The 13,415-nt window shown below is 34.2% G+C and overlaps 1 protein-coding gene across 8 annotated transcripts in view; it reads right to left on the minus strand.

The window, feature by feature from the left end:
• Positions 1 to 13,415, minus strand: part of RYR2 (ryanodine receptor 2) — a 434,903-nt gene that overhangs the window by 49,605 nt on the left and 371,883 nt on the right. For 5 of the 8 annotated variants that reach the window (XM_087777049.1, XM_087777048.1, XM_087777045.1 and 2 more), the window contains 7 exons: positions 13,171 to 13,274; positions 12,512 to 12,563; positions 12,312 to 12,365; positions 10,637 to 10,660; positions 3,596 to 3,695; positions 2,586 to 2,665; positions 490 to 566 (listed from right to left, as the gene is read on the minus strand). In XM_087777049.1, the coding sequence (XP_087633175.1) occupies positions 490 to 566; positions 2,586 to 2,665; positions 3,596 to 3,695; positions 10,637 to 10,660; positions 12,312 to 12,365; positions 12,512 to 12,563; positions 13,171 to 13,274 (491 nt within the window). The remainder of the gene's footprint in view (positions 1 to 489; positions 567 to 2,585; positions 2,666 to 3,595; positions 3,696 to 10,636; positions 10,661 to 12,311; positions 12,366 to 12,511; positions 12,564 to 13,170; positions 13,275 to 13,415) is intronic. The other 3 variants (XM_087777051.1, XM_087777050.1, XM_087777046.1) reach the window with 1 other exon arrangement.

Here is a 13,415-nt window from a genome sequence, read left to right on the forward strand (position 1 = left end):
TAAACTGTCAAGAAGCATGAACAGACAAAAAAGTCACAGTACCTCCACAGTTTATTAAAAGAGAATATTCCATTCCTTTTTCTGCCTTCTAAAAAGTCCTATTATGATTTCTAACAAAGTTGGGTTTTCCCAAAATCTTTGTGATTACTTAACATTGATCATTAACCTGGTCTCTGCAGGATTACAGGATACCTCCAGAGTTAAGAATTTGCCCCTGAGGAATGCTCCTAACTCCGGAGTTGTTTTCTGGTATATCTCAAGTAGACACAAATGCCATGAACATTTGTGAAAAGAGCTCTTTTACCAAGGTAGATCGATGAAGATTTTCATACCATGAGCACCACCTTGTCCTTTACCCCAAATCTAGCACGTTACAGTTCCCTGGTGCTGTTTGCAAAAAGTATGTAAAGGATCTTTCCAAAACTATAAATCCTGTGGAATAAAACCTAAATGCAAAATAATGAATTTTTAAAGTAGGTATTTTCTTACCTACAGGACTGCATAAGACCAGCAAGGCTCTGAAAGAATCCCACATCCTTTTTATCCTTGAGGTAGTCAAGCATTTTCTGTAGTAAACACAAATAATCAATGCAGAGAATCAGTATTTCTACTGTGTGTTAATCTAGTCAACTTAATGCTATATGGATTCTAGATTACTAGTGATGCTAGTGTTTTGAAATATCTCTAATATTTACAAATTAGATAAAAGAGTCTTGCAGAGAAAAATCCAGCTGTCAAAAATAAAAAACATTTAATGCTCATGTCATCCATTTTGGATATTCCTTCCTAAAACATGGAAAATAAAGATAGTAACTAACGTCAACAAAGCCAGCAGAATTTAGTGTTTAATATAAATACAATCTTGCCACTACTAGGCCACAAATTTGTATTGACACTACTGTTTCAGCACCAGACTGGGCTTGTCATAACATCAGTTTGGTTTAGATTATTTTAGCTGCAACAGCTTGTTAGTAGTCATGGGAGTATTTTTTAAAATTTGTTTTAGCTTTATTGTAATGTGTAATACCTATCTGATAATAGATTGCAATAACAAGAAGCTATTCAGTGGAGTGAACTCTGATTCTAGAACGCAATGTGTTGTTGAGTGAAGATATCGGGTGACACCAGAGGTCCCAGTTGTGCACAAAAATCAGAACGTTCAAAGATCAGTCTTAGTAGGAATGCTACAAGAATTCATGTTGTGAATGAGATCAAACTCTTCTTGCAAATAACAAAAATAATAGGAAAAATGGATAATAAGTAACCTCCAAAACGAAAGAGCACATAAGCAGTGTTAACAAACTGTATCAGCATAACCCTAAGTAGACCCAAGATCACAGAAAAAGAACACCGTCATCAACAATGCTGTACTAATCAAAGCAAAGAACTCCAGAGGAGGAGGACGACGACTATTCAAAACCACTTCTGTACTTCTCCCCCCACCCATACCATTCTTCTCAAGGAAGACTGAAGAGTTGTTCCTAGAACCTAAAGGAAAATTGGAAAGGTGAGCATAACACCAGAGAAAATGGGTAGAAATGAGGCAACTGAAAAAAATAGCAATTCTAACTGTATTACTGATGCTTTTATAAGTATGTAATTTAGACTCGTAGTATTAGTATTATTGTAACTGTACTAATAACTATTTCCTGCATTCTGATTAGTTAAGAGTTTATCAAATAATTTTAAAAAATTTAGATTGTAGCATTACAAATTCAGATTAAATAACTGTGTACAAATATAATGATTTTCCTAATGAATTTAATATCATGACATCACAAAGAACTGGCAATGGTTCAAGCAGATATTTTTCTGCACAATTTGTGGTCTTTCTGGTCAATTCCTGTTAACGATAGGACCTGAAAAGAACATTATTTTTGACTGCATTCAGCTGCTTCAGTGGTTGTTTAACTTGGGACCTTAACTGTTCCCAGTTGTCTGTATTCTTCAAACTGTCCTACAGCAATGTAGTAATGGCAGGTATGAAGCCTTCTGGACTCAGGAATCTTCAACTAGTACAGAACACTGAATGTACTCTCTATCAGTCACTTCTCTTCAACAGTGCGGAATACTGTTAACATATCAGACTTGTCCACTGCTCACCACATTATCTTACTATAGATTAGTAAATCAAGTTTGAGTTCTCTGCTTTTATCACCAAGACTCTTCATGGCATAAGCTAAGGACTTCTGAAGTTGTGTAAGATTTTTTTTTGGTGAAGACTGGGGTCAGCAATTTTGCTTGACTGGCTACAGGACAGTGGCAATCTCCCAAGAAATCCTTCCCTCCCACAGAATTCCTCTAGAAGTTAATGATTTAACGTAAAATTTCCCTCTTTCAGCTGAAGTGCAAAACAAATTTCTTTTAGCCTTGTATTCTGTAGATTAATTATATGTATACAAATAAGAAATATACACCTAGCAAACAAGGTACTTTTGTACACTCTTTTCTTCTGTGAATGAGAGTAAGAGGATAAACAGCATCTGACAAATAGTCACATTACATAACGCACTACTACAACAATAACAACCATGGTATAAAGATCTATACTGACTAGAATGGGTGAAAATAAATTAGTACCTTACCTGTTGAACGGTAGAATTTCCTCCATTTAAGATAGCAATCCCTAGCTTTAGGGTAGCTGCAACCATTGGCCCCATCTCACCTTAAAATTATTTTAAAATATACTTTTAGATCATATATAAAAAAAAGAATGTTCTATTAACTTATACATACAATGACTTAAATGGCAATTTATCAGGAGAGGACTTTTTGTTTCTCTTGTAAAACAGATCTACTTTTTTTTCATAATCTCTAGGTGTGACTTAATATCCTCCTGAGTGCCTACAGAGGTAAAGTATACACAGCACACAAAAGAAGATACAAGACAGGAAGAACTGAACTCAATGAATATAAATGATGTTTCATTTGTTAGAGCATCCAAGAGTTGATTTAAAGCTGGGTGCACAATTTTAAGCTAGCTTTACAGTTTAACAGTGTGTCTCCTCTGCATGCCAGTCTAGATTTTTTTTCCCCACTTTCTTCAGAAAATGACAATGATCCAAAGCATTTAGTTACAGTAAATGAAATTTGTGAACAGGAATTTTTAAAATATCAGTACTGTAGAAACAAATCACAGAGCAGACAATGAAAGCATCAAACCTTAGAGTGAGATAGTGCTAAGGGACAAAAGCATCATTTACACTTCTGAAATGTTTTATCAAAGTACACCAATCAGTAGGTATTTCGGGAGTGGGGGAAAAAAAAGCACCAAAGTCTACACCTACTTCAAAACCATACACATCCCAGAATCTGGGGACCTTTTTGTCATTGCATACTGCTAAAGCTATGAACTTTTTCACACTTCCTCTCAATCATCACTAGAAAAATTAATAACAACAACAACAATAACCTCATGAGAATTATTCATTACACTTTTCTAGATTAGCTGCCAATAATTTTTGAAACTTTGTGTGCATTTTGAAAGTAAAATTTAGTGCCAGACATCTGCATGTTTTGCCCAATAGGAATTACAGTCATTTCAAAGATCATTGGAAATAAGGTTTAATATGTAATCTGTACAACAAAACATTACCTTTACTAGCACTGATGGTCTGCAGAACCATCTCAGCAGCACCCCGGTCATGCAGTCTGGCTTGTTGATACAGAAGTTTTTGCTTTTCCATTTCTTTTTCCTGAATAAAAATTCCAGTCATTTAAGATGAGGACTTCAGTTACTATCAGTTCTCCAAAGGTTTTTGGTTTTCTCTTAGTATATGGGCTCTATGGCAACATCATGGACCATTTTAATACATACAGTGCTACTGAACAGATATTTAACATGTTCAAGTAATATTCTCCCCTTGGTATTTTTCTTTAATATGCTTTTAGCAGTTTATCTGAAAAGAGTCATCTCAATTGTAAATCATTAGGTTAGTTCAAAGCCCATGTTCGTTATATATATACTGCGTATAACAAACTTGCACTTTTGTGCCATGTTTCTGTGTAACAGTTCATACTCTTAATAATCTTCTATAGCATGACCATAACTTCATACTGCTCAGTATGCGGCTCTTGAGTTGCAAGTTGTTGATGAATACCAGAGTACCAGAAGCATCTCAGAATTTTTTTCAAAACATATCATTATATTACAGTATAGATTGCCCACCCTACCAACAGAATATTTGATAGAATACACTGTGCTTTTATATTTTGCATTCTCTAGCGGCAACAAACAATACTGCATGGCGTTGCTTGAGCAATGGTGAAGTTTGTTCTTTATAATTTAAACTACTACCGAAAACATAAAGAAGAACATAAAGAGCAAACATAAAGGCACAGTTAATTCCAGATGGAGTTTGATCTTTCACCAAGTTAATTGAAGTTTGCTGGAGAATTGAGGATGACTAAGCAGTATAAGTTGCAAAATGGAAGTTGCATAGAGCCCTATGACAGTAAGTCCATCAGATGGCGTGGTAAAAAGCTTACTCAAAAGGAACATGACACAATCAGTTAGTATCATGTCCAAAAACACAACGCCCAAAACATGTATGACCTAAAAGCAGGAACAGCTGCAGCAGAAGTAGCCAGAATGACAGCTTTGCTGCCATAAACTTTCCATCCAAGTTACGGAAAAAAGACATTGGAAGATGGAAGAGGTTTAAAAAATGAAGGCTTGCTAAATAGAGGGTATGAATAATAAATTAAAAAAGAAGAGGTAAAAAAGAGAAATATGTTCAAATGAATGAGAAAGAAACCTTTAACTCAAAAGCAAACCAACACAGACATTTATGCTGTTACCAGAGAGTTCTCGCCGAGGCTGGCAAATTTGTTTCTTAAATCTTTGATAATATCGTGCTGCGGAAACAAAATTCATCAGGGTTTTTTTTTTCACACTATTAGCTCTCCTGTGGTTAAATTGTATCTTTCTTTTTTCTTTAAATTATGTGACAGATCTAGATGGAGGCACAAAAAGGAAAAAAAAATATGGCAGCTTTGCTTCATATTTAGCCATGCTAAGGTTTGAAAGTTTTGCCTTCATGTTTAAACCTCTTCCTGGGACTTCAACAAAAACAAAACAGAAGCATACACACATACACACACACACACACACACACACCCCCACGCACAAACCACCAGAAAATCATGACATCACAGGTTGAATACAGCTACAATAAAATATTTTCATTTGCTTCAAATGCCACTGAAAATTGATCAGTTTCTTTTTTTTTAAAAAACTATTTCCTATTTCTAGTTACTTTTAGTTTTAGACCCAACAATCTTTCATTCTTCTATTGCAAGATTTATTATTCACTTTTCTTCACAAGCCTAACATATACTATGCTATACTACTTTCATTATACAATATTTTTTTGAGAAGTTTACAAGAATGCTTATAGTGAGCATGTATCTGCATATCTACAGACTAAAAGAAGGGTATACAGCCTTCTTGCAATGGCACTATAGAAGAACAGTAGAAACAGGCATTGCCAAGCAGCTTAAAGTGAGAAGAGTGACATTTTCCATGGAAATCAAACTGTCTAGGTAACTAGTAACAAAGCAGACCAAAAAAAAAAAATCCACGAACAAAAACACACCACAAACATTTCTTCTAAAAGCAATCATTCCTTTGTTGATAAACCCCTAAGATCATGGTTCCTTCTTCAGCTTGACAATGCTTTTTCACTGTTGCTTTCTCCATGCAATGTTAATACATATATATAAAAATATGTGATGGCAGAGCTGGTATGAAATGGGCCACCCATTGCATACAAAGTATACTAAATTAATAGAGCCGCTGGCGGGTCAAGGTATCCCCATTTCTCTAAGACGTGCTTACTGCTAACACTGCTACCTATCTGTGCTACCAGCACAGTTTTTTGCTCTTTATTGTGCTTGACACAGTTGCTGTCAAGAAAACTACCAAAACAATTAGCTAGTGGTTTGAATTTTCTATTGTTCACAAAGCCATCACAATAGCAAAAATGCTTCATGTTAAATGAAACATTTAAAGTTATTTACCAGAATTAAAACAAAACAAAACAAAAAAACAAACTCAAAGAAAACCAAGTCTGTTTTATCTTGGGTGTTTGCCATTCATATGGGAAAAAAGCTGACCACTTAGAAATGTACATACATGTATTCCCACATTATAGACTTTCTCCAGCAACCTACCAAACCAAGGAAACTCATTTCATCATACTCTTTGAAATCAGAGACTCAAACATTTTCTACTTCATTGTATTTCTTTGTTTTTTAAATCATTACAAGCAACCATATGCCAAAAAACCACACATTGGGCAAAACCACAAGTTTTAGCTTGAATTTGTAGGCAACAAACTTGAAAAAACTAAATAGGAGCTTTTACTGACAATTGCACCACTGAAATTCTAAAGCCATTTCTCCGCCACCTGCTGTGCTTTCTTGTTCTGTGTACTCTTCCCTAGTTTAGGAATACTGACATGTCTCAATGCCAGGCATCTATAAGCCTTCTATCATTTGATATTACTTCCATGATACAGTAAATAGTTCTGAAAATGCTTGAAAGTGGTGTCTAAGTATCATCACTAAAAATGATAAATAGGTTCATAAATTAACCACCACATCCTTAGATATATGCAGTCAGTGGCAGTCTGTTAGCAATTTTTTCTTTTCCTCAAAACTACAGCTATTTATTTTGAATGTAATAATTCTTTACGAGACTTTAGAACACTGGTAGACTTCCTGTAGTACAGGATTTATTAAATATTATTAAGTAAACAAATGCTTTTATCTACTCTACCTTAACTCAATGACTTCATAAAATCTGAAAATATTCCCTGCGTTCACCTTTATCACTGTTGGTGCTAAACAAATAATAACAATAAAAATAAGATGTAGCTAGGAAAAACACGTATGCAAAAAAGGCTGTTCTGATTTGATTGGCTGTAAACAACATTCAGCTTTCTTGGGCATTAACGTAAGTACTTTGTAATATAGTGAGATGAGAGAAAAGGAAGTAGCATTGATCTAAAAAGTATCAAGGAAAAAAAGACAATTTAAGAGGAACAAACCATCTCATTAATGAATTTTGAACAAATTTCATACAAGATAGCAAAAAGCTGTTATATGCTTCACAATATAACAGCTGAAAAGACACAAGAATTATAGCAATCTTTCATCAAAATTATTTCTTGTATTCACACCAATATTCAGAGAAAGAAGTACTGGTGTTCTGCTAACTCTCCCCAGTAATAAACGCTTGGGAGGAAAAGAATTTATCATGTCATATCATTATATTTTATGACATAACTATGTTACTCAACACCAATAGTCAGCACGATAATCCACATGGGCACAAAGTAAGGATTGTTTTATCAACATTATATTTCACATTTCCTAGCATTTGAATAATCTGTATTAAAAACTTTAATGTTATATTACAAATAGATTTTGTTCATACAATCCATAATTATAAAAGAAACAAAAAAACCCATATACTAAACTAAACAGAATACTACTCTGTGTTAAAATAGCATTAAATTTGAGCTACAAATGCACAGGAATAAAGATATCCTGAAATAAAACCTTCACTACACATTTTGTTTTGGTTAAAATGCCTCCATTTCAGCCTGCGGCAATATCTTTAGTGATGTCATCATGTTTATACTGTCATTCATTTCTATCTTCCTCTCTGGCAAGGAAGTTAGTTTTGTTTCCTACATACTGCCTCCATATTCTTGCCATGCTGATGAGATCACTCCACATATTCATTCCCATTCAAGTCAATAGGAAATGACAAAGTATTGAGTCTCTAAAAGGAAAAATACTGTATCGGGTGACTTTCAAATCTATGTATTCTCAGTTTCGAATTTTTTTCTCCAATGGTACATAACTATAAAACTACACATTACTTTCAAACTGTGTCACCCTTTCTTATTTAAAGTTGGGTGACAAAATAATAATAATAATAATAAAATAATAAAAAAATTATGTTGTATCCATTCCATTATGGGTAGGAAAAACTAATGAGAAACACATTTTTGTATACTAATTGGAATGTTTAATTCCTAAGAATTGATATATTGATCACGGAGTCTGACCTTAATTCCTATCATTCTTTAACAAGAACAGTTACTTATTGTAAATACATCGTATATGGTCACTCCATTTATGCAGGCTTTGTGACAGTGAGAGATAACAGTGACCATCTCCAATGGGCTAGAGCCTCAAGAGCTTGCATTATTTGTACGCACTGAGACTTGCCAGTCTTCCTGTGCCTGAGGTAAATGACAGCACAATTTATCATTTTGACAAAAATCTAGTGAATACAAAAGTCTATCAAAAAAGTTGCTACCAGTAACAGAGATGAAGAAAACTGAAATAGGAAGCTCTGTCTCCCTCATTTCTTGTCTTTCTGTGAAGTGCCAATTTAAAGCAACAGATTTTAAAAAGATGAGCTAGATTTTGATTCCTTTTTTTAAGTTCCCATCCTACATGTATTTAGAGCGCATTAGTATGTAACAAACTAGTAGAGTCAGTGACTTAAATGCAGAAACCTAGTTGCATTCAGCTAGTGAAACACTTTGATTGGAAAGAATTTCCTTTCAGATAGAATCAAGGGGGACAGTGACGCCAACTCTACACAGAGTCAGTTGAGCATCTGTTCAATATGATAGAAAGTTAACTTAGAGACAAAGGGAAAGGAGCAAAGATAATCATAATAATTCAAAGCAAATACTAGCAGGCAAATGCAGACAGGCACAGACAACTTTATTGTGGGTTTATATTGTGACCTCCCTACTGCCCACACAGTGATCCCAATACAGATTATTTGTGCAAAAATAAGACTACACTGCATGAGACATGGGCATGAAAATTGCCGATAAAATACACTTGTCGGTTTTATCGCATTCTAAGCTTGCCCAAAGGTCTCTGTTGCTCTGACTGTGAAAAGATTCAGGACTGCAAACATCACACACTTTTAAAGTCTAGAGGAGTAGTAGAGTTTTATTGCCATACAAATTGAACAGTCGGTCTTTTCACATGCACACAGATATTGAATAAAAGAACTGCCTTCAACATGAGACAGACAGAAAGAAACACACAAATGCACACACGCAGACACACAGCTGGAATATATGGTCTCATATCTTTACAACTGTTCCCTGTCATCTATGAAGGAAGGAAGGATTATTTATTGTTGTGTTTTTACCCTTTTAAAATACTTCTTAATCAGCAAGACAGAAAATTTTCTATGCAGAATATAGCATTTAGTGTATGGTAACCAGGTAGGCAGAGTGATAGACATGTAGTATTTGAATAGCTGAATTAATGGAATAAACAAAGAAGAAATTATACTATTAAATTGCTTATATACTTCCTTTGGGGTTTTGTAATATGTACTTTGTGTTTGTGGCAATTACAATACCTTTTAAACAACTTTTTGTGAGTCTGTGTGAGCACATTCATCTTCCAGGATAATGCCTTTATCGTATGAAGGTGGAACCGATTTTGCAAACTTTTGAAAGAGTAAGAGTGAAGTTGATCCTGGAACACATCTTCTCTTTCCACAGCTGTATGGGAACCTTTTTCTTTTGTGAATTGAATGTTAATAGAAGTGCTAGCAAACAAAACACCAAAATTGCTCTTTTCAATGGAGAAGGTTATAATTGTTCCCCATATTGCCATAGGCAATGAACTTTGGAGCTACTAACTGGAGCCTGACGATCAGCTAAATCTGTGCATTCCCAATCTCAAGCAAGTCATCTCTACTTAGCCTAGGTGCCATTAGCCACAGCACAAATAACTATATTTAAACACCTCAGAAACAAAAATTGGCTACCCCACACACCATACCTCCTCTCAGAACATCAACCTTGCAGCACTATCAACAAGCAGCCTGAGTCAACAATGGAAACTGAGACTTCTACTTGCATGAAGTAGGCAAGTAGGCTGGTGCTTAAGCCATGGGCCACTTTTTAGAAACAAATGGTGAGACTTTCACGATGACACAGAAAAGACTGCGTAAGAAATTGAGTCAATAGAAAAAATTAACACTGAAATTTCAGAGCTATTGCCTCTATGTTTTTAGAGAAAACATGGAACAACTAGGAATCCCTTCATGTACGGAGTAGTTATGGAGTTTTTATCAAATACTATCACAATGAAGGCTAAGGACTCAGCCTATTCCAAAGGATCTGAATCATAGATAAACTGTAATACAATTGATGCTCTCTCTGTGACAAACACTGGAAACAGAATTCTACTATTGCATCAGAAATGCATGTCTGCTAAAGTCCAACTGCTTTCCATTAAGAGCCAAATGAATTATTTTAATCATTCAAATTAAATTATAACCAGAAAGAAGATAACTGATGCACAAAAGGCAAGAACAGCAAAACAATATGAACAAGCCAAATAACACTCTGTTTTCCCCAGAATGGCAACGTAATTTTATATGACATATTTTGCATACATAATTCCTGGAGTCTTTAAAAAGAGTTTGTGCACAGGAAGGGTTTGTAGAGATGTCATGCTGAAACTGAAATGTTAAAAATGTTTTCAAGACCCTTTAGTAGAACTTATCCAAGATGTTGGGCCTAAAAAAATCACAAAATTAGACCCAGACAAATACACACATATTTTTTTGTTTTACCTTGCTGCGTTGTGATCCTGTCACCTTAAGGAAGGGCAAGGACAAGAAGCGAAATAGTAATAAGAAAAAGAAGTCCAAAATTTTTTTTCTGCAGGTGACTGACCAAATACATACACAAAATTGTCTTTTGAACAGATTAATACATTATTTGAACATGTTTCATAGCTACAGAAAAAATAATAATGAGAAACAAATGAATAGGATCTTCTCTCAAAAGATAAAGTTCAATGCTGAACAAGGAATCCATTATAATTTAGGTAAGGAGCACTAATAAATTCTTTACTGATAAATTTGTTCATTCACCTCAATGACTTTCTATTTATAAATTTTCACATTTATAAGCACAAGATATTTGATATCTAACAAGCATGCATGGACTAACTGAAAAAAGCTTACAGAAATAAATGTTCTTTGTTTAGTCAATGATATGACATACATTGTATTTCCAGGGGAAAAAAAACAACAAAACAAAACCAAAACAAAAAAGCACTGAAATTTGGATTCATACCAAGAAACAGAAATTTATATATGGAGTACGTTAGTTGTAACTCAAGTGGACTAGAACTTCTGAGTAACTGAAAAGAATTTGGTATTGGTATTGGTATTATTTCTGATTTCTGTATACAGCCAAATAGGGAATATGTACTTAAATAATTCAGTGCTATCTCATGCAGCATCATGTAGAAAACATACAAAACATCTGATGTGTACAATGGGAGTAAAAGTAAACATGCCTCAAACCACTCCTCAAACATCAAAACAACACAGGCAGTTTAATATCAAATCAATCAGTATATTTAGAAATATTTTTAAGAAATAATAAAAGCATGTATTTCATGTTTCTGTGTTTTAGTAAAGATATTAAATGGAAGTATTAATTGTTTTGAAAGATATAAGACAACTTTTAATGTCAGAATTAGAATATGCTAAAATATATTAAAATATTAACAAGCTAATTCCCTCAGTGCCCCTCAGAACGGACAAATTTCTTGTAAACTCCATTTTATTAATGGAAAAAGAGAGACAGATCCCAGAGCAAAGAGATGACAAGGACTCATCTCTTACTCTTGTAATCAGCTCATGTAAGTGTGTTTCCTTATACAGTGATGATCACTAAAAACTCAATGTTAAACAACAATAAATACATATTTCCTATTCTCAACATAAGAAAAAGCTTGGCAATATTGATGAATAAAAGCTCACCTTTTACTAAGAAGCACTAATATATATATGTGAACATAAAAATACTGTATAAATTACTGGTACTGAATGTAAATGACTACTGCAAAAAGCAGTATTATTTCAGTATTTTAACCATCCAAACTAAAGGTAAGATGTGATACTTTACAAGATACAGCCTGTTATTATCAGACTTCCAGAATAAGTTACTACCCATAATATTTCTCTTCGACAACTAAAAAGTTAAAGTCAATCAGATAAACATGTAAGATCCGTTAAATTACTCTATATAATCTTATATTATGTGATACTACATATGTTTTTGTTTTACTACTATGAATCTGGTGATTCATATCTGCCACTCCACCTTCTGACATGCAGTTCACTGGCATAATAAGCTGCAGTAAGCCATGAACCAAGAAACATAAATGTCATTTGGAAGCTATGAAATAATGTCTAACATGACAAGAAAAACAAAACAGAAGTATAATCTTACTTCAAAACTCTTCACTTCTTCTTCACCATCATCATCTTCTTCATCATGGCAGCTCTGATACCATGTAGAAAGAAAACATTTACTGATAAGTCAGGGCAGGGGGGGGCTAAGCCTTCCTTAACTTTACATACAATTTCTCTTGATCGTCTTCATTAACTTTATTAAAACAGGAAAGATGCAAAAAATAGCAAAAAAGTTACCTTTGCCATAATGTCAGCATAAGCCATATACAGGAAATCTTCTTCCAATTTGCTGGTTAATAGAGAGAGGAAAGGGAAAATGAGGAAGATTAGAGCCATTATAGTAGAACTGGAGCACCAAATTATTTTTAAGCACCTTAAAAATCTTTTTAAAGGATTTCCATGTTCATAATTCATTACAAAAGTCTTTTTGGAAAATGAGGACTTGATTAACTAATACAAACTGAAAAGTAAAGCCAGCTACAAACAGTGCTCAGAAATTCATAAATACCTTCCAATGAAGAGAACATAGATAATTTTTCAATTATACCTAGAATATACTTATATTTCCCATTCAAAATATAACTGTCAATGGGGTACACAGACAGAAGAGAGAGGTGTAGTAAGTCCTGAACACAGCAACCGTAACTGTGAAAATGTGTATAGGGGCACCTATTTGTCTCTAGAAAACTCCTTACGTCTCCTTATCAGTCATGTTAAAATCTCTTTACATGCCACAGACTGGAGAGGTTTGAGTGTAACTCAAACTCACCATATGTACATACGCACATTTTGACCTAGCCTATGCAATCTCACTTGAACAGAGACATGTATACATTCAAATACAGGAGTAATCTGAAAATCTGCATACACTCTGCGGTCTCTCACACCATCCCTACCATTTTTCAGTCAAGGCTGTTCGACTGAATAGCAGAATAAGTTGATGTAAAGGATCAACTCTTTTAAGGCTTTCATCTTCTTCTGGTGGTTCCTCCCCAGGTTTCTTTAGAGAAAAAAAGATTTAAAGAGTATATTCAGTGTTTTACTCTGTGCAATTTTTTAAACATTAAATACTCACGTATGTGATTTTGATTTGGAAAACCAGGAGGAAATAAGTTCCAAGTAGGAAAAACCTGAATCCTGA

Source organism: Nipponia nippon, unplaced genomic scaffold (genome assembly GCF_047370975.1).
Source record: "Nipponia nippon isolate SJK-2023a ecotype South Korea unplaced genomic scaffold, ASM4737097v1 scaffold_4, whole genome shotgun sequence".
Taxonomy (NCBI): domain Eukaryota; kingdom Metazoa; phylum Chordata; class Aves; order Pelecaniformes; family Threskiornithidae; genus Nipponia; species Nipponia nippon.